The following is a 22,159-nucleotide window of genomic DNA, read 5'->3' as shown; positions in this document are numbered from 1 at the left end:
TCAGCTTTGGTCCCAACAAGCTTCCTACACAAGGTCCAGAATTCCACAGGGCTCCCTTCCATGCACCATCTTAAAAGGAGAGAACCCCATGGAAGACTGAGGCACTTCCCTGATGGCAAACAGTAGATACAGCCGGAGTTTGTTCTAGTTGTGGGATTTGGCTCTTATGAACTTGAGCAGCATTTCTTGGAGGATCCGATTAAAACATTCCACCAACTCATATGTTTGGGGGTGGTAGGCCGATGTTCTTATGGACTTTATTTCAAGTAGAAAGCAAACTTCTCATGATAACCTTGACATGAAGGTGCTGTCTTGATTGGTTAATATCACCCTGGGAATACCTACCCAAGAGATGATTTTAGCAACTCATTGGTGACTAATTAGGCTGACATTGATTGCAAAAGAATGGCTTTGGGGTACCGGATGGTGTAATCTACAATGACTAAAATATAGCAGCACCCACTAATCCTCAGGTCAGGGGGGTTCAGCTAAATCTACCCCAATGCACTCAAATGGAGCATCTACCAAGGGGAAAGAGGAACCAAGGGGGTCCTTTGCGTAGATTTGGAACTCATTAGCTGGCATTTGGAACAGGAGTTGCAATAGTTCTTGATCTTTTGGTATTCCCCAGGCCAGAAGAAATAAGAAATAAGCCCATATCCATTCCTGGTTTTTTTCCATCCCCTAAGTGGCCAGACCATGGTATTTCATGGCCCAGCCTGTGTACTTTGTTCCTAAAGGCCCTGGAGACCAAATGTATCCCCATTTGGGGCTGTTTGGCCACCTGAATCAGGAAATATCCCTCTATCTCGAAGTGAGAATATTTTGCATCCCGTATCGCATCCACAGGGCTCTGTTCCCCCGTGGCTAATGGTCCGTACAGCTGGTTAACACCCTATGATTTTTCTGCTCTTACACAAAGTCACTGGAACAGGCAAGAGACTGATCATCCAGCAGTGGGAGGTGCTGGAAGAAGCAACACTTGTGTGGACTTCTTAGGGGTATTCAAACTGCACTGGGTGATTGTGTCCTTGCACGATTATTTCACTGGTTCTAGCTTGGGGGACTGTAGGGCCCCTAGGACCTTGGATTTCTGCAGTTGTTGATGCCAGGGAATTTGACCCTGCAGAGGTATTTCCAGGCAGGTCAGAGTCGTATTAGTTGGCAGCAGATTTTTTTTGGCCCATCTCCCTGGGCCCTAACATGTCACTAGAGCTTGTTCCAGGCAAGGTGACGCTCTTCACTTGTTTTCTGGGTCAGATTCGTAGGGCCTCAGAGCTCAGGGTCAGCAAAGGGAAGATCTTTCCCAGCAGTACATCCACTCTGTCCCTCTTCCCCAGGCAAGTTAGCATCTGGGCATGACTGGTTTGCCTCTTGTAGCAGGCCAGTTACCAGGCCCCAGTAGCAGCCCAGCACCACTGGGTATGACCGTTCTTTTGCCATGGTCACCACCAACTCTGTAGACCTCCTATTTACAGACAGCTTAAGCCCAGTAATGGGAGAGGTTGGAAAATCTCTATGGGTACACCCTATAAAAAACATTCCCTCAATCAGTGGGAAATTCGGGCCCAGTAGCTGCTCACGTATGAATGTCTGGAGTCAGCCAGTCCCTGGAAACTCCACCCCTTTGACTATATCGGGGACAACAAGAGCACTGGGATTCCCAAGGAGTGCTGAGGGCTTGGGGAAGCAGGCTATGGCATAGTCACATCCACATTGATACAAGAGTGGTGGCTATGGCCTTCCTGCTCACAGGTGAAGCTCATCCGGCCCCTTCCTGCCCCTAGGGGTGGGCAAACTATGGCCTGAGGGCTGCACCCAGCCCTCCAGACATTTTAATCCGGCCCTCAAGATCCCACTGGGGAGCAGGGTCCAGGGCTTGTCCTGCTCCAGTGCTCCAGCCAGGGAGTGGGGTCTGGGGCTTGCCCCGCTCTGGTGCTTCAGCCGGGGAGCAGGATCAGGGGCTTACCCCACTCCGTGCAGCTCCTGGAAGAAGCAGCATATCCTCCCTCCAGCTCCTATGCATAGGGGCAGCCAGGGGGCTCCACACGCTGCCCCCACCCCTAGCGCTGCCCCCGCAGCTCCCATTGGCCAGGAACCATAGCCAATGGGAGCTGCAGGGGCAGCACCTGTGGAAGGGGCAGTGCGCATCACTGCCTGGCCACGCCTCCCCATAGGAGCAGGAGAGGGGACATGTCGCTGCTTCTGGGAGCTGTTTGAGGTAAGCCCTGCCCAGAACCTGCACTCCTGACGCCCCACGCCCCAACCCCCTGCCCCAGCCCTGATCCCCCTCCCTCCCTCTGAACCCCTCGGTTCCACCTCCTGCACCCCCAACCCCTCATCTCCAGCCCCACCCCGGAGTCCGCACCCCCAGCCAGAGCCCTCACCTCCTCCCGCACCCCAACCCCCAATTTCATGAGCATTCATGGCCCGCCATACAATTTCCATACCCAGATGTGGCCCTTGGGCTAAAAAGTTTGCCCACCCCTGTACTAGCCTCTGCTAGTAAGATTTCTGCATCTCCCATCAGCCTCCCTTACAATCTGTTCACAGCAAGACAAAACCAAAAATGTCACTGTTTTTGTGCCAGGGCAAGTCTGAGTCCAGGCTTAGTCAGGGATGTGTTTCTGCTTCCTTGGGGATTGGAGCCTCTCTATGCATTCCCTCCAGTCCTACTGCTACACAGTTTCTTCAAGAAGCTGAGGAAGGCACATTCCAGGCTGATACCTATAGTCCCAGCATGCTTGAGACACCACTGGTTGTCAGACCTCCAGATTCTCTCGATACAGCCTTCAATGGCACTACCATTGTTCAGGCCTTACTATCACTGAACCATGACCAAAGTTCTCCACCCCAACCCTCACGATCACCACCTCACAGCAAGGGAGTTCAGTGGTTGAACCCAGGGGAAAGAGCCTGCTCTCAAGGAGTTCAAAACATTCTTATCAGTAGCAGAAAGGTTTCCACCAGGACAACTAATCTTGCAAACTGGAAGAGATTTTCCATCTGGCCACTAGATACTCTCTCTCCCCATCTAAAATGCAGGAATATCCACTGCAATTGAAGGAGTTGGGCATCTTCATGAGCTCAATAAAAGTTCATTTATCATCCAACTCAGCAATCCACTCTCCCATTTAAGAACATTTGGTTTTCTCACATTCCATGGTTGGGAGATTTCTGAAGGAACTAATGAGGATTTATCCTCCCATTCATGAACCCATCCCTCCCTTGGATCTTGTCATGGTATTTTTGCCACTGGTCTCCCCCTCTTTTTCTCTTATGTCTAAAAAGACAGCCTTCTTGGTAGTGACCATGTCAGAATGGAAGAGCTACAGTATCTGATGGTGGGGCCTCCATACATGGTGTTTGGATAAAGATAAAATTTCTTTAAGACTTTACCTCCAAATTCCTAAGTAAAGTGGTATCTGACTTTCACCTTCTGATATTCTTTCCAAAGCCTCATAGCCATAAAGATGAAGAGAGACTCCACACATTAGATGTGCTATGAGCTCTCTCTTTCTATATTGACAGTACCAAACAAATTAGATCCTCACTGAGACTGATGTGCAGAAAGGATGGGAGATCAGCGTCTTCTGCACAGAGAATTTCAAACTGGATAGCTTTCTGCATCAGGACTTAGACTCAGACTTTAAGACCAGAAGGGCCATCATGATCATCTAGTCTGACCTCTTGCACGTCACAGACTGCAGAACCTCATGCCCCACTCTTGTAATAGCCCATAACCTCTGGCTGAGTTACTGAAGTCCTCAAGTTACAGAGACTCTGCCATTTACTTTAGTTCAAACCAACAAGTGACCCAGGCCCCACACTGCAAGCAAAGGCAAAAAATCCTCAGGTCTCGCCAATCTGACCTGGGGGGAGAAATTCCTTTTCAACCCCAAATATGGTGATTAGTTAAACCCTGAGCATGTGGGCAAGACCCACCAGCCAGATATTTGGTAAAGAATTCACTGTAGTAACTCAGAACCCTCCCCATCTAGTGTCCCATCTCCACTGGTTTGAAATATTTACTAATTGCAGTTGCAGATTGGCCATATGCCATTGTAGGCAACCTCCTCATACCATCCCCTGCATAAATGTATCAAGCTCAGTCTTGAAACAAATTGGGTTTTTTTGGTCCCCACTACTTCCTTTGGAAGGCTGTTCCAGAACTTCATTCCTCTGAGGGTTAGATACATTTGTCTAATATCAAGCCTAAACTTGTTGATGGCCAAAAACATCCGCTCAATGTGTAGCAGAAGTCAAAAAAGCGCATAGAATGTTAGGAACCATTAGAGAGACACGGTGGGTAAGGTGATATATTTCACTGGATTTCAAAGGACAGAATCAACTTGATTATTTTTATTGACTAATATAAATAAATCAGTCTCTGTCAGGGCTCCCTTTAAATAGTCTGCTGTGATTTTTTAAAATGTCCTGTAAAATTTGTTGCTGGCAAGTTTTTGCTCTATTGTTTGTTTAGAAGGCTATTTTCGGTGGGTCTGAGAGCAGCAACAGCAGCAATTAGGGGTCACCTGTAATGATGGTAGGTATCTCATGTTCATACGGAAATATGATTTTCAAGTTGTATCCCTTTCAGTGCCCCTTCCTAAGATGTCCTTTCTCTCCAATGACTCATCTCTGGATTCTCATTTCAATGCACCAGGTGATAGGATTATGAGTGAAAATGAGGAGCATGCCCACCAGGAAGGTCCTGAGTTCATGGAACCATGTGGCACATTATCTGGACTATCTCAAAAGAATATTTCCCAGAGTCCTGAGCAGAGCAAAGCCTGTGAGGGTCAGCACAAATCAGAAAGGCATCAGACAACTGCTCCAGAGAAGAGGCAAGGTAAATCAACTGCTTGTGAAAGAGGTTTCAGGAAACTGCCAGACATTGACCAGCTGGGAAACCCCACTATGGGGAGATCAACAATATGTGGTGACTGTGGGAAAAGCTTCAGGGTGAGCTCAAACTTCAGACAGCATCAGAGAATCCACACTGGAGAGAAACCCTTTGGATGTGCCGAGTGTGGGGAAAGCTTCCGGCAGCGGTCACACCTTATTCAGCATCAGACAAAGCACACGGGGGAGAGACCTTATGAATGTACCGAGTGTGGGAAAAGTTTCACTGTGAGCTCAAACCTTATTCGGCATCAGATAATCCACACTGGAGAGAAACCCTATAAATGTGCCGAATGCAGGAAGAGCTTTAGTGGGAACTCACAGCTTATCCAGCACCAGAGAATCCACACGGGTGAGAAACCCTATGAATGTGGTGACTGTGGGAAGAGCTTCAGTGTGAGCTCAGCCCTTACTCGTCATCAGCGAACCCACACTGGAGAGAAACCTTATGAATGCGCTGAGTGTGGGAAAAGCTTCAGTCAGAGCTCAGACCTTATGAAACATCAGAGAATTCACACAGGAGAGAGGCCCTACGAATGCACTGACTGTGGAAAGAGCTTCTGTGTGAGCTCTCATCTTATTCAGCATCAGAGAATCCACACAGGAGAGCGACCCTATGAGTGTGCCAATTGTGGAAAAAGCTTCAGTCAGAGCTCAGACCTTATGAAACATCAGAGGATCCATACAGGAGAGAGACCGTATGAATGTGCTGAGTGTGGAAAGAGCTTTAGCTGGAGCTCAGCACTTATCAAACATAGCAGAATCCACACAGGGGAGAGACCCTATGAATGCGAAGGGTGTGGGAAAAGCTTCAGTCAGAGCTCGCACCTTGTTCAGCATCAGAGAATCCACATGGGAGGGAATCCCTGAGAATGGGCTAAGGGTGGGGAAGGCTTCGTGTCAGATATCCTTCCCAACGGATAGAAGCCAAATGTGTTTCTTTGGGCCTGTAGGGCTCTGACCTGTTCATAGAGAATGAAAAGTGGATTGTTGAGGATGGAGTGTAGGTGGTTGAGTTAGACAAAGAGGAATGGTTAGTGCAGGGAGATGAGTCGTTTAGAGGAATGTGTGGTGGGAGCCAGAGGAGGAACCAGGAGATGCTGGAGGGGATGGATCATTTGGGAGGGAGGGAGACCTGTTAGTGTAATTAGGCAGAAGTCACTTTCATGGGGTATTAATAAATACATTTAGGAGAAAAGGTAAACTTGCCCATTTCTCTGAGCACGGGGTGGGCTTCAGACAAGTTATAGAAGGAATTTCACAGTCAAGTGGAGGCTTTATAGGGACTGCACGGCTTATTGCTGTGGGATGGAATGACACCTACTCCTGGCTCCTGTAGGGAGGGTCTTCTGCAGGTCAGAGTGGGGTGCAAAGATTCTTTCCCAGCTCTGCCACTTACTTGTTTTACAACCTCAGGTAACTCACTCCACTTCTCTGTGCCTTTGTTTCCCCATTTGTAAAACTGGGATAAGAATCACCCACCTCACATACTATTTAAAGTAGACTCACAGAGTCATAAGAATTGGGGCCACATTAAATTCTGCACAGAGAGGAATAGAATGGTCCCTGCCCAGAAGAATTTATATAGTCTAAGAAACTAGATTCTTTTTCTAGGATTCTCTTCTCTTTGTTTATAGGTGTTGGGGGGTTTTGAGACCTTTTTCATTTGTTATTTTAAAAACGTAGTTTGACCTCAGTCTTGTTACTTAGGTTTTCATATTTGGCGTACAGCAAAGCTACGCTAACGTGATTAGACTCAAGCATAGGGAGTGACTGTAGAATGTACCACACATTTAAAGTTACACATCAAACCTCTTTTATATACAATTACACATTACATTACATTTACTATATGTTGCATTACATGTTTTGAGATTGGCTTGGTTACTTTGTAGGAACCAATCCCTGTACAGCAGGGGTGGGCAAACTTTTTGGCCCGAGGGCCACATCTGGGTATAGAAATTGTATGGCGGGCCATGAATGCTTATGAAATTGGCGTTGGGATTTGGGAGGGGGTGAGGGCTCCAGGGTGGGGCCAGCAATGAAGAGTTCAAGGTGAGGGAAGGGCTGGGGCAGAGGGGTTTGGAGGGTGAGAGGGAGATCAGGGCTGGGGCAGGGGGTGGTGCACGAGGGCTCTGGCTGGAGTGCAGGCTCTGGGGTGGGGCTCAGGATAAGGGGTTTGGGATGCAGGAGGGTGCTCCAGGCTCAGATCAAGGGTTTTGGAGGGTGGTATGGGAATCAGGGCTGGGACAGGGGGTTGGGGCCTGGGGAGGCGGCTCAGAGATGCAGGCTTGGGACATCGCTTACCTCAAGCAGCTCCCTGAAGCAGCAGCGTGCCCCTCTCCGGCTCCTATGCTGAAGTGCAGCCAGGAGGTTTTACTGCGCACTGCCCTGTCCACAGGCGCTGCCCCTGCAGCTTCCATTGGCCATGGTTTCTGGCCAATGGGAGCTGTGGGGGCAGCGCTAGGGGTGGGGGCAGCATGCAGAACAGAGCCCCCTGGCTGCCCCTACGCATAGGAGCTGGAGGGATGACATGCCGTGGCCCCTGACCCTGCTCCCCGGCTGGAGTGGGGCAAGCCCCCGACCTTGCTCCCCAGCGGGAGCTCGAGGGCTGGATTAAAATGGCTGGTGGGACAGATGCGGCCCATGGGCCGTAGTTTGCCCACCCCTGCTGATCAGCATGCTTTGTGCATGCACTGTCTGTGTATGACTTACTCTTTACCTCATCTTATGTTTCAGGTTTATTTTATTCATTGTTATTTTGTCCATTGTAAATAGTTCCTTGAGTGTTCCTCCTTATTTCAGTTAGTATAGACATTTTGTTTCCAGCCTGCTAATCCACTTACCTCCTTAATCCTGTCTCCCAAGAAATGAGGCCTCACCCATGTCCAATTACTCATGTCAAGCCAGGTGTACATTCCTCTGCTTTTGTTTGTGTTTTATATACATTTTATTTTTTTGTATTTTGGGGAGGGGGGTTGTGCTTTCAAAAAAAAAGTTTATTAATTAGCAATATATTTTAAGATTATAGTAGTTGTAATTATTTGAATTATTATTAATATTAGTCTTAAAGTATAAACCAGGGAGTGCAAGCTTACTTTTTATATATAGCCTACCAGGGTGTAATTTTATATTATAAATTACTTGTTTTTCTTTCAAAGTATATTTTTGTAATGTTAACTTTTTGCTTTTATTTTAATTACACTTTAAAAAACTGGTAGGGGACATAATGTTTTTATTTATTACTACAGGAAATTTAGGTGTGAAGTAGCACATAAGTTAATGAATATAACATTTTGGGGGGGTTATATTGGAAGTGGTTTTCTTTAGCTATTACACAGGACTTTCCATTTTTAGTATAGATAGGTTTATTTTACTAATGTTTTAACATTTTTAACTGTACTGTGCATTTTGGAGGTAGATTTCTTTTTTAAAGTGAACCCACATGCTAGCAGTTTTGTGTGTGTGACATTACACTTGCATGTGTAAGTGTTTTTAGGGTCAAACAGCAGTACAATTTGGGGTGGGGGTTAGACTTTGCATTGTTTGAGGAGGGAAAACAAACTTTTTTTTTTACACTGTATGGATTGCAATGCTTTTACATTTAATTTTATGATATTGGACTCTTGTTTGTTTTTTTTATTTTGCACTAACTGATGTTACTTTTTTGTACAAAATTTTTAATTTTTTTGTGGTGATAAAAGAGGGCAAGTTTTTTGTTTTTTGTTTTGCTTTATATTACTTAAGGCTGTTTTTACTTTGTATAGCATCTATTTTTTAAATACTACAAGTGTTGTTATTAGAACATATTGACTTAATTTTATATTTTTAAAGTAATTATAACATTATTGAATGGTTCCCATGGGTGTTCCCCCTTATTTTAGCTAGTACAGACATTCTGTTTCCAGCCTGCTAATTCATTACCTCCCTAATCCTGTCTCCCAAAAAACAAGGCCTCACTAATGTCCAATTACTCATGTTAAGCCAGGCCTACCGTAAGGTAGGTCTCAGCTTCCTTATTACTAAGATTTTTCTTGGAGCTTTGAGATTGGGACTAGACTTCTTTTCCTTTTTCTCTAGGCTGAGGTGAACTTTCTGAAAATGTGGGCTTTAGAGAGCATCAGAGTTTAATTCTAGTTTCATAAAACAGTCTTTATCCTTTATTAAAATTCCTAATAAAAACTTGTTTTAAAAACTCCTTTGCGTCCTCCAGTTTCCTGGAAATGTTTTCAGTATCTGAGATGTTTGTGACAAATTCCCAAGGAGACAAATTTCCCCCTTACTCACTTATCTCTCCACAATCAGGAATAAGGGATATGTGTGCACTAAACAGCTTGCTCAGACCCTGGCTACTTGAAGGAAATTTCCACCAATGTAATGAAGGTACACGGATGCTAACCCCTGATGCAGACAAGCTGCATGGCACAAAGTGAGGCTTTGATTGGGTTGTTCAGTTTGGTAACACTAATGTAGGGATACATGTATGACTTTCCTTAATGTAGATAGGGCATTAGAGCTAGAATGGCTACTTCCCGAGAGCCTGGACGTATGAACTCTTCCAGCTGGGGCACAACTTGTCTCCTCCCTGGCAGCAGTATCTGCTCCTGTCTCCCCTCTGTTGATTCCATTTCTCTTTAGGAATTTAATTAACTGGTTTTATTTAAACAGAACAGCCAGAGCTCCTTTCAGAGGTTCTGGCCAGACTCCCTCCCAGGCTTCTGGTATTAATCAGCTGACCACCTCCTGTCCCAATTTTCTGGTACTTTTTGGAATACTCAGTTCCCTGGTGTGTTTCCCTGTTACTCCACTGGCCCATCTTCTGTGTCAAAGTTGCATCTTAGAGGTTCTGGCTATATAGATGGGACCACTGAATTTCAACACCTGGTCTCTGATTGCATATCAGTCTACTTGTCTTTGCGCAGGACAGCAAACAACTAACATCACTGGACAAAATATCTGACTCTTGTTTACAATCTAAAATTATTAGTTAAATCATCTTAGTCTGGTATTTTAGAATAGACTCATATATGTCATCTAAATAGGAGAGAAACAAAACCATTCTGACGAGGGAATTTCTCCAGGATCTCTTGAAGAGAAAGTGAGATTTCATTCCTGAACTAGATAAATGGGGTTGGAAGGACTGATGATGACAGAAAAATAATCCAAAGGAGCCTAGACAGAATGGACATTTGAGCAGGAAATTACAAAATGGGAATGAATTTCAGGGGAAATTTGAAATCTTAATGATGAATTGGAAGCACAGATAGTGGGAGGATGAAAACCAGAAAGCAGCAATGGGAGAAAGGGAGAGGATGGAGGGGGCAGCAATCTTGCTATATTTGTGTTATGATACAAGGATCATGTACACAAAGGCCTCATAGCATGAAACAAGGAAGGGAAACGAGGTACCCCTTTCTTCACCCTCATCAAGAGACAGGGAGGGGGCAGACAATAGCAGTGGGAGAGCTGGGGGTTGGGGAAGGAACTCACCGCAGGAGGAATGGCCTTTCTTCTTCTTCCTGAAATCAGTGCATGAGGGGAGGAGTTCCTGGGGCAGTCAGAGGTGGAAATTGTGGGGTAAGCAGGGTCTCTCCAGATGCTTAGCAGAGGGCCTATCTTTAACTGCTTGCCTTAATGGCATAGGAGGAGGAATGTTGCCCTGAATAAAGCACCATAGTCCTTGACATCCCCAGCACACATTATTTGCAGTGAGTGAGGAGAGGGATGGTCTGGAGGAGGTAAATGTAGCTTGAACCCATGCGGAAAGCCAGTGCCCAAGCTGGTACATTAATAAAATCACCTAGTGGTGAAGCAAGATGTGTGTGTGCTTCTCTGTGCTCATCTGACTCCAGCATGTTATCTTACCAGCAGAGTCCGTAAAATGGGGTTAAGGCCTAGAGCAGGGCTAGAGGAAACAATGTGATGGGTCTGACCTTCCTGGAATGAAATGTCTCCCCAAACAATCTTGTCTGCAATGGTGTTGTAGCCATGTTGGTCCCAGAATATTAGCGAGACAAGGAGGGTGAGGTAGTATCTTTTATTGAACCATCTTCTATTGGTGAGAGAGACAAGCTTTTGAGCCCCACACAGTTCTTCTTCAGGATCTGAAGTTGGTCCAATAAAAGATAATACCTCACCTATCTTGGCTCCCCAGACAATAACAGTTTGGCAGCAGTAGCCTACAATAGTTAAGGTTGAAGTCTGATTTTTGAACCCTCTTTACCCAAGATTTCCAAAAAAAGAACTGTATCCCCTGAAAATTTCATGTGCAGTATCTCATCTCTGAGCAGAGTTTGCTAGGCAGTTTGGTAAAATTCAGAAAAGGAGTTTTAAATAGTGGAGGTTCTCACAGGGTCCCTGTTCACTCTATAACTCCCCCCTCACTTGCTCTGGCTCAGCCTGACTCCAGACCAGATGCCTGGGAGAGAGGAGATAGACCCCCCCTCAAGGGTGTCAGTTGAAAGGGAAGAGAGGGGGGCAGAGAGAGCCAGAGGGGAAGGGAGCATCCAGCCCCCCTCACAGAGTGACTATTTTTTCAGTTTTCCCAATCCTAAATTGGAAAACTCTGTCAAGTTAGGTTCCCACAGGGCCTACTGCAGCATTGTGAAGGGAATGACTGCCCTAGGGACAGCTCAGCTGGCTACCTCAGCCGCCATAGCCTACAGCCTGATTCCTGAAAGTTACTTCAGCCAGAAGGAAAAGCAGAAAGCTTATATCTAAGAGCGTTTTCCCAAGATTCAGACTATCTCTTGGAGCTGAAAAACTATTTTTGAGATCCAGACTGCTTTGCAGATCATCGGATCCCTCAGACAAGACAGACATAGGACCACAGTGCCTGCAACATCTATAAGTGCAGCACTGACAGGTACCTGGAGCTAGGAGGGGTCAGTACAATGGGAGTAAGGGCTGGAGCAGAGTTGGAGGATAGAATGTATTCAGTCTGATGCTCCCATTGTCCTTCCTAATAAGAAATGTGTCACAACTACATTACAGTATCAAAATTATTCAAGGCTTTATGTCACAGCTTATTTTATATGCTTCTCTGTAACATTTTAGTTATCTGTACTAAAACATCCCTATCTAAAGCTTCTTTGCTCTTTTCTGAGTGCTGTATTCCTCGATTTGTAAATGTTGTGAATCCTGCAAATCTTGGTAATTGTATTTTTCCCCTCTCACTGAAATAATGTTTCATTTGGAATGTAAAAAGAAAAGGAGTACTTGTGGCACCTTAGAGACTAACCAATTTATTTGAGCATAAGCTTTCGTGAGCTACAGCTCACTTCATCGGATGAAGCTCACGAAAGCTTATGCTCAAATAAATTGGTTAGTCTCTAAGGTGCCACAAGTACTCCTTTTCTTTTTGCGAATACAGACTAACACGGCTGTTACTCTGAAACCTGTCATTTGGAATATGTCATTGAATATATAAATACCTGCTTTTCCCCATCCGATGAAGTGAGCTGTAGCTCACGAAAGCTCATGCTCAAATAAATTGGTTAGTCTCTAAGGTGCCACAAGTACTCCTTTTCTTTTTGCTTTTCCCCAGTCTTCAAAGTCCCTTTTACTCTACAAACATAGATAGTCTCCTTTTTATATGTTGGTTATAGAGACTATTGAAAGGGCTTTAATTTCTTTGCAAGAGAATCCCATTTTTATAGTTAACGTAATAGTTTAAATATGGATATTAGCCTATATATTTTTCCCTGCTCAGTGACCACCCAGTGGTTCTCCTTTGTATGCTCCTTAGCTGCTCTTATGGGCTGGCTTGTTAGTTACAAATAATGTAAGTGTCACAAAAGGAAGTTAGGGGGTGTTTGTTCGATAATCGTTCCGATCCCCTTCTTCGTCACTGGGATCAATGTCCCTCTCTGTGATTTGTTAACACTGTCACATGACACTCCCTTGCTTAGCAGGGGAGAAACTGTGATTCCTTAGCAAAGTCACATGATAAGGGCTAGCTACTGCTGCTGCCTGGTTTCTTCGCAGAGCCCCAGCTGGTCCAGGCCGTCCGCTCTCCTCTCCTCGGCTGTGCGCCCGGGAGGAAGGCTTCAATTACTAGCCTAGCCAAGCTGGGGACTGTCTCGGGCTGTAACTAGCTCCCTAGGACTCTCCAAACGCCAACTCCTGAGCCGGAGACTCAAGGTAACTGAGAGATCTCGGGTAAAGTGCGTCAGTAAAAACACCCCCCCCCCCACCCCCACCCCCAGCTGCCCCATCTCCGCTTCCTATGTGTTTGCGAGTCCCAGACCGGCTGGCTTTATTGACATCCCCTTAGCGCCCACAGGCGCTGACTCAGTTATAGGACAGCAAGTACACGCGGAAATGGAGCAATAACCAAGTCCCCCAGCTGGAGAGGGAAGGGGTCAGAAGGAAAGAGGGGGGAAGGAAAAATAAGAAAAGGGGTGATAAACTCCAAGAGAAGTGCTGCCCAGAGCTGTCATTGTATCATCGAGAAGAGTTAATCTAAAAGGAGGCAGAGTAAAAGGCAGTGCCCTATCTCTGTTTAGTAACTATGCTGATGAAAGATTATGCTGCCCTCCCAGACCAGGGAAACCACCCACAGTGGAGCCAGTTATTCTGCTCTCTCCCAGTGTTTTGTTCAGGCTCTGTTAAAAGGAGGTTACACAAATGTCTTGGTTCATTTAGTCCTGTGGAAGACGCAGGGTCTGCACAGTAGCAGAGGGACAAGCAAGTGGTTCAAAAGAGCCTGTTCAAAAGAGCCTGAGGGGACTTCAGCTTCAAAATGGACTGAAACCCTTTATAAAATCTCCCCGGTTGCCCTGATCTGAACAACATCCATGTGTTACTCTGTCCATAGGCGCTGACTCCGTGGGTGCTCCGAGGCTCTGCAACCAGCGGCAGCTCGCCACCCTTCCCCCACCGCCACAGCTTGCCTTCGCCTTTGCCTCCTCCTCCTCCTCCCTGAGCGCGCCAGGTGCCCACTTCTCCCCCCCCCCCCGCGCTTGCCGCAGCAAAACAGCTGGGGGGAGGCGGAAAGCAGCGCGCTCAAGGGAGGAGGCAGGGCCGGGGTGTGGATTTAGGGAGGGATCCAATAGGGGCAGGGAGGGGGTGGAGTTGGGGCAGGGACTTTGGGGGAAGGGGTTGGAATGGGGGCGGGGAGGGGGGCACGAGCACCCACTGGCGCCATGAGAAGTTGGCCCCTGTGACTCTGCCCGATTTCCCCTGGAGAGCCAGGGGAAGTGAAATGACTGCAGGGGAGCTGGCTTGGGGAACTGTTAATGGAGATATCAGGAAAAGGGTGAGGAAGCAATAAATTCAAGAAGGCAGGAGTGAGACATTATCCAGTGTTGCCAACTCTCATAACTGGTGTTTCTCTTAAAGCTCCAGCTTTGTGATTATGTGCGAATCTGTTGTCATTTAAAACATGACCTCTAAAGGCTCAAAAACCAGAAGGCAAATAAATTTGTTTTTAAAAATTACATGATATTTGAACACTTAGGTTAGCAATGCTTTAATTAAGGGGTAGAGGCAGCTTTTCAGGACAGGTGAGTGGGAGCGGGCAGTGCCAGCATAGAACAGGTGACCACTACACCGGGGTGGGCAAACTTTTGGCCTGAGAGCCACACTGGGTTTCCAAAACTGTATGGAGGGCTAGGGAGGGAAGGCTGTGCCTCTCCAAACAGCCTGGCCCCCACCCCCTGTCTTCCCCCTCCCACTTCCCACCCCCTGACTTCCCCCCTCACAACCCCTGACTCATCCAACGCTCCCTGTCCCCTGACTGCCCCAACCCCTATCCACACCCCTGCCCCCTGACAGGCCCCCCGGGCCTCCCATGCCTATCCAACCACCCCGTTCCCTGTCCCCTGACCTCCACCCCATCCAACCGCACCCTGCTCCCTGTCCCCTGACTGCCCCCCGGGACCGACTGCCCCTTATCCAACCCTCCTGCCCCCTTACCATGCCACTCAGAGCAGCAGGAGTGGCAGCCGTGCTGCCCAACCCAGCCATGCCGCTGCGCTGCCCAGCAGGAGCTCGCAGCCCAGAGCACTGGCGTCACGGCGAGGTGAGGCTGCAAGCCGGGGGCTAGTCTCCCTGGCTGGGAGCTCAAGGGCCAGGCAGGATGTGGCCTGTGGACCATAGTTTGCTCATCTCTGCACTACACACAGCAAATGTCTTGTGCCTGTGGGGAAAGATTGTCACCTCCTATTTCTTCCCTTTGGGAAGGAGTGTCAGAGAGGCCACATCTCCTTCTGCCCAGGGCTTCCAGCGGGGAGAGAACTGACATTAACCTGTCTGGTTACTCACACACATAGAATCGCTGTCCCCTCCACTCCCCAGGCTTGTTGTGTTTTCTGATGGGCTCTGGTCTCTGCCAGTAAGATCTTTGCAAGTTGCTTAGTATTGTTCTCCTCCTAAATCCCCCAATTTATGAAGAGCCAACTCTCCTACTGGGGACACAACACACATCCTAGCACACATCTGACTTTAGCACAGGTATTTCCCTTCCATGCAACTAAAACGTCCCTCAGTAAAGAGAGTCCTGATGTTGCCCATTTCTCCTCCCTTGATCAGGATTTCCAGTTATCAAACCGGAGATGATCTGCCACATGGAACAAAAGGGAGAGCTGTTGATCCCCTCTTTCCAGGGCTATGAGGAAACAGTGAGACTAAATTGCACCTGCACAGGTGAGACATTAGATAAACTAGGGAATAGTCAAAAAGAAAAGGAGTACTTGTGGCACCTTAGAGACTAACAAATTTATTTGACCATAAGCTTTCGTGAGCTACAGCTCACTTCATCGGATGCATGTGAGCATAATGAAAATCTGGAATTCCCTCAGACCTGTTGTGAGTTCTCACCACTTTGTCTTGTCTAACTCAGACCACTGTTGTAACCAGTCTTTTTTGAGTCTTTAAACATGTCCCTCATGCGTGTGAGATCAGAATCTTTCACCAGTCCATTGGGGCTGCCCCTGCATATCCTTGTGTCATCCATCTGAGTTCATAAAGAGCCGAGTGGCTACAACTGTTCCTGACTTCCCCCTTACTGCCCTTGGCAGCAAGATGGAACTCGGTGGTGTCCGCCTTCTACTGTGCATCATTTTTTCTCTCTAACTCTTAATAATTGGTGAGTTTGGGTTAGTCAACCAGTCATCTTTTTGTTAATTAAAAAAAGGTTTCTTTGTTATCTCCTTGTGTCTTTGTCACTATCACCTTGAATAGGGAATTCAAAGCCTTTGGGCTTTAAGCCTTGTCCATCTTGTAGTGGACTTATTCCCCTGGCTGACAGCCACTGCTGTTGCTTATTTTGTTTGTGTGAGAACCATGTGCCTGATAGGTGTTTGATCTGCTAGCCCTTCTCATCAAGAGCCTGTCAGTCGAGAGATACTCATCTGAAGCTGTTACTCCTGGAACAGTCAAGGAGAGGAACATCTCATCCAGAAGAATGCGCCTCTGACACTAAAAGAGGACCTGCGGCCTTGAAATCATATCCAGCCAGTGCTCCAGTGAGTGGAAACCCAACACCTAAGACCAGTATCAGTACTAGTGTTAGGTAATCCCTGGATTCCTAATCCACACCTGGCACCATTGGGAGTGTCAAAGACCAACCCTGCCTCCTCCACACTATGGCAAGGCAGGTCAGCGCATCAGTCAGAAGACTCCTGGCACCTATCTGCCTCCCCATAAAAGGAAAAATCTAAGAGGCCTAAGAAGAATCATATCCCTTCTGCCTCCTCAGGAGCCAAACATTAAGCCATCTCCTACCGCGGGGCTAATGTGGCAGGAATGCCTGCATGCTCAGTATCAAGCAAAGTCAAATCAACCCGGTGCCAGAGTCCAAAACCAGGCAGTTTTACTAGACACTGAAGCCCTTGGTACCAGAACAAGCACTGGTGGTTGAATCAATTGTGGTGCCAGCAGACAGCCTGTTGGCTTCAGTCACCATATCACTGGTAGCTTCTGTCATCATCAAGATCACTACTTACAGCATATTCCTTCTCCTCTCTTGACCATGCTTTTTCTCCCTCCTCTAGGTAGAAACCATCCCCAGTTTCTTCTCCCTGTGCAACTGGGTCAGATGATGGGTCACCTTCTCACCATATAGCTCCTCATCCTAGGGCCCCATCTCACCCTTCACATTCTGCTTGGCCTTCACCTTGGCCTACTCAACCCTATCAGCCTTTTCCTTTTAATATTCCCTCTTGGCAACACTTCAGAGATTGAAGCCCTCCCTCCAAAGCTTGCCCCTCTCATTCATCTATGCAATGGTGAAGATCTAGCTCTGCTGCTGCTGCTTTTGACTTCTCATACTGAGATGTCCCTACCTAGACCTTCTTCAATAGTTAGGGAAGAGGTGGAAGAATACTTGATCAGCAGTTTCTAGATCCAGCCTCTCCAATGGACCTCTCATCTTCCTCTCCTGAGGCAGCAGTATCTTCAGCACGATTACTGGCCTCAGATGACTTTAAAGCCTTTCAGGATCTGCTATTCAGAATCACTGAGACACTGGAAATTGAGACTTCAGTGGTTCAACAGACAGGCCCACAGATTATTTGATACCCTCTGTCTAGAAATGCCCATTAACAAAGGCATATTGAAACCAGACAAAGCCCTCTGGCAAACCCCAACTAGACAACCCAAACTGCTGAATATGCAGAGCAGGCTGGATTGAGTTAAATCATAGAAGATTAGGGTTGGAAGAGACCTCAGGAGGTCATCCAGTCCAACCCCTTGCTCACAGTAGGACCAACCCCAACTAAATCATCCCAGCCAGGGCTTTTCAAAGTCATTTAAATCTCTGATTTAAATCATGGCTTAAATTAGCAAGCAGGAAATCTTGATTTAAATAGTTAATTTTAATCTTGTTTTGCATTTGTACTTTTTAGTTACTTTCCTAAAGAAATGTTAAGTGTCATGGTTGGTATAACTATTAAAAATATAGTGCTTTTCAACCAAATATAGCCTTTACACGAAATTTGGTACTTTTTACTAACCAGGAGTATACACTATATCTATAGGCATTTATTTAAACAAAAAATAAAATGTAGCCATGGTAGGACAAGTAGCTGGAGGGAGCCACCTGGCATGCTTGTCTGTCCAAGACCATAAACATGTATTCAGGGTGGCTAGCCCATCCTGCTGCTGGGGCTGCATTCTGTTTTTAGCATGCTAACTTAGATGAGAACTAGCATGAATATGTCTCCACAAGCTGGGAACTACACCCCAGGCTTGAAGTGTAGACATACCCTGTGGGGTCACATGTAACAAGTGCAGGTGTCATATGTTCATATGTAAATAAGATTTTCAAGATGAGTCCTTGTTCTAAGGTTTCGTTTCTCTCCTGTGACTTATCTCTGGATTCTCATTTTATTGACTAGGTGATGGGATTGTGAGTGAGAATGAGGAGGAGAATCCACACCAGGAAGGTCCTGAGTCAATGGAACCACAGGACAAGTTATCACGAATGCTCCAAAGGAATATTTCCCAGAGTCCTGAACAGGGCAAAGCCTGTGGCGGTCAACGCAGATCGGAACGGCATCTGCAAACTCTTCCAGGGAAGAGACAAAGTAAATCAACTGCATGTGAAAGAACTTTCAGGAAACTGCCAGACATTGTCCAACAGGTAAATTCCATGAGGAGGAAATCAATAATGTGTGATGACTGTGGGAAAAGCTTCAGGGTGAGTTCAAACCTCAGACAGCACCAGAGAATCCACACTGGAGAGAAACCCTTTGGATGTGCCGAGTGTGGGGAAAATTTCCGACAACGATCACACCTTATTCAGCATCAAAGAATCCACACAGGGGAGAGACCCTATGAATGTTCTGAATGTGGGAAAAGCTTCAGTATGAGTTCAAAACTCATTCGGCATCAGATAATCCACACAGGAGAAAAACCCTACAAATGTGCCGAATGTGGTAAGAGCTTTAGTGGGAACTGGCAGCTAATCCAGCATCAGAGAATCCACACAGGAGAGAGACCCTACGAATGTGGTGACTGTGGGAAGACTTTCAGTGTGAGCTCAGCCCTTACTCGTCATCAGAGAACCCACACTGGAGAGAAGCCTTATGAATGTGCCGAGTGCAGGAAAACCTTCAGTCAGAGCTCAGAGCTTATGAAACATCAAAGAGTCCACACAGGCGAGAAGCCCTATGAGTGTGCTGAGTGTGGGAAGAGCTTCAGTGTGAGCTCTGCCCTCATTCAGCATCAGAGATTCCACATGGGGGAAAGACCTTATGAATGTGCTGAGTGTGGGAAAAGCTTCACAGTGAGCTCACACCTCATTCAGCACCGGCGATTCCACACAGGGGAAAGGCCCTATGAATGTGCTGACTGTGGGAAAAGCTTCCTTTGGAGATCAGCCCTTCTTCGACATCGGAGAATCCACACAGGAGAGAGACCCTATGAATGCACTGAATGTGGGGAAAGCTTCCGTCAGAGTGCACATCTTATCCAGCATCGCCGAATCCACACTGGGGAGAAACCCTATGAATGTGCCAACTGTGGGAAAGGCTTCACTGTGAGCTCTGCCCTTATTCGACATCAGAGAATCCACATTGTGGGGGAGCCCTAAGAGCTGTCTGAAAATGGAGAAAACTTCATATGTAATATCCTTCCAGGGTCTCCCAGTGGATGGAAGCCAGTTGTGTTTCCACTTTGGGGCCACAGGGCTCTTCCCTTTTCATAGTGAATGAAAAATGCCTTGCTGAGGATGGAGTGTAGGTGGTTGAGTTAGACAAAGAGGCAGTGTTGGTGCTGGAAGAAGAGTCATGTAGGGCCCTAGGGTGTAGGGAGAAATGCATGGTTGGAGCCAGAGGAGGGACCAGGAGGTGCTGGGGGGGGGGGTCATTTGGGTGATGGAAGGGGGAAGTATGTACTGTAATTAAGGGGAAGTCATTTTAGTCATTTTTAATAAATATATTTAAGAGGAATGAAAAAATGAGCACAGGGAGGGCACCAGACAATTTATAGTGGGAAATAAGTGGAGCATCTTCTAGCAGATTGAGCAGAAGGTGGAAAGTCAACACTCTTGGGTCCTATTCCCAATTCTGTCACAGACTTGTTTGGTAATTCTGGGCAGCTCACTTCCTCACTGTGCCTTTGTTCTCCCCCCTCCACCCCCATCTGTAAAACGGAGACTATAATAATAACGATAATCACTCTCACAGGAGGATTTTATTATTTAATGTCTATATTAAAGTAGTGACCAGAGGCCTCATCAGGAATTGGGGCTATATTGTACTAGGTGGTGCACAATGAGGTTTGCACAGTTCCTACCCGGAAGAGTTTACAATGTAAGAAACCAGCTTCCTTCTCTGGGATTCTGTAGCCCTTGTTACTGACAAGAATTTTTCTTGAAGTTATGAACTTTGAGGATTCTTTTTGTGAGTGCAGGGAGCATGGTTGTGTGTTTTTATTTGTGTGTGTGTTTTGAAATATGGATTTCACAGGGTATCTGAGTTTAATTTTAGTTTCAAAAAACATTATCTTTATTGTTTTTTTAAAGTTCTAATAAAAAGTTGTTTAAAATGATCCGTGTTTCCTGCTGTGTCAAGAGTCCCTACATCCTCTTTCCTTGATACTCAGCTAGCCCATTTTCTATATCAAAGACTCCCTTGGAGGTTCTGGCTCTATAGATGGGGCTTATAGTTGCATCTCAATAGCTGGGCTCTGATTACATTCACCCACTTGTCTTTGTACAGGTAAGCAAATAACTGGGATTATTGGAGAAAACGTGTGACACGTGTTAAAATCTAAAATTATTAGACAAATCATTTTAGTTTGATGTTTTATACTAGCCTCACCCACTTAGTCTGAACGGGAGCAAAAGGCATTGCCACCTTCTTTTACCCCCAAAAATGCATTCAACCCCTCCCTCACCTCCCTCTCATAAATATCAAAACAAAAAACAAAAACCTGAAACCAATCAACTTAAAATGTGTTAATTTAAAAAAAAAACACTCTAAGTTGATTTTTTATACTGAAAAGGGAGTAGTGACAGACTCCATAAAGGCCATTAGGACTAATGCTATTGATTTCACATGGAAGGTGCTCAGATACTAGCATGATGGGTGGCAGTATAAACCCTTATGGGTGTGTCTAAATGGGAGGGGTTTAGTCCGCATTAACTCAAGTTAGTCCAGTGTGAAAATGTCTGCGTATACACAACACAGTTCGTCACAGCGCATGAATGCCACATTTATCACAAGCTCTGGAATTCTCTTTCAAAGTGTATTGTTTGATGCAAATCAAGTTAGGTCCCTTGTTTGTCTACACTGTTTTGGCAGTCTTCCAACTTCTATCCCACACTGCTTTGTGGGTGTCCATTATTGACCTGTCTGTTTACCTGTGTGCCCTCCACTGCTCTGAGGTCAAGTTCATCAGATGTTCCTTCCTGCATTTAAAAACTGGCACAGGCCCAGAAGTTGCCCACTTGCTCCTGGATTTGGCTGTAGCAGTGTTGCTGTAATGCTATTTCAGAAACTTTGGAACATGCAATTTCTGTTATAAACTGGGGACGCATTACTTGGAAGTAACAGATGAGGACCTGGCACATGAAATTGCAAGTCCATTAGCAAGAATTTTTAATCAATCTGTAAACTCAGGGGTTGTACCGTATGAGTGGAGAATTGCTAACATAGTTCCTATTTTTAAGAAAGGTTAAAAAAGCAATCCGGGTAACTACAGGCCTGTTAGTTTGACATCTGTATGCAAGGTCTTGGAAAAAAATTTGAAGGAGAAAGTAGTTAAGGACATTGAGGTCAATGGTAATTGGGACAAAATACAACATGGCTTTACAAAAGGTAGATCATGCCAAACCAACCTGATCTCCTTCTTTGAGAAGGTAACATTTTTTTAGACAAAAGGAAAGCAGTGGCTCTAATTTACCTCAATTTCAGTAAGGCATTTGATACCGTTCCACATGAAGAATTATTAGTTAAATTGGAAAAGATGGGGATCAATATGAAAATTGAAAGGTGGATAAGGAACTGGTTAAAGGGGAGACTACAGCGGGTCACACTGAAAGGTGAACTGTCAGACTGGAAGGAGGTTACTAGTGGAGTTCCTCAGGGATCAGTTTTGGGACCAATCTTATTTAATCTTTTTATTACTGACCTTGGCACAAAAAGTGGGAGTGTGCTAATAAAGTTTGTGGATGACACAAAGCTGAGAGGTATTGCCAATATAGAGAAGGACCGGGATATCATACAGGAAGATCTGGATGACCTCGTAAACTGGAATAATAGCAATAGGATGAAATTTAATAGTTAAAAGTGCAAGGTCATGCATT

At 46.0% G+C, this 22,159-nt stretch overlaps 1 protein-coding gene across 7 annotated transcripts in view; it reads left to right on the top strand.

Moving 5' to 3' along the window:
* LOC125643730 (uncharacterized) overlaps nt 1–22,159 on the top strand; it is a 67,440-nt gene that overhangs the window by 11,545 nt on the left and 33,736 nt on the right. The window contains exons 1-4 of one of the 7 annotated variants that reach the window (XM_075132849.1): nt 12,848–13,047; nt 13,724–13,840; nt 15,439–15,552; nt 18,246–20,400. In XM_075132849.1, the coding sequence (XP_074988950.1) occupies nt 15,462–15,552; nt 18,246–19,441 (1,287 nt within the window). In that variant the 5' untranslated portion in view covers nt 12,848–13,047; nt 13,724–13,840; nt 15,439–15,461 and the 3' untranslated portion in view covers nt 19,442–20,400. Of the gene's footprint in view, nt 1–4,666; nt 5,771–12,847; nt 13,048–13,723; nt 13,841–15,438; nt 15,553–18,245; nt 20,401–22,159 lie in introns of those variants that run through there. The other 6 variants (XM_075132848.1, XM_075132852.1, XM_048866826.2 and 3 more) reach the window with 6 other exon arrangements.

Source organism: Caretta caretta, chromosome 10 (assembly GCF_965140235.1).
Source record: "Caretta caretta isolate rCarCar2 chromosome 10, rCarCar1.hap1, whole genome shotgun sequence".
Lineage (NCBI taxonomy): Eukaryota > Metazoa > Chordata > Testudines > Cheloniidae > Caretta > Caretta caretta.
This window is presented reverse-complemented; position numbering and strand designations above follow the sequence as displayed.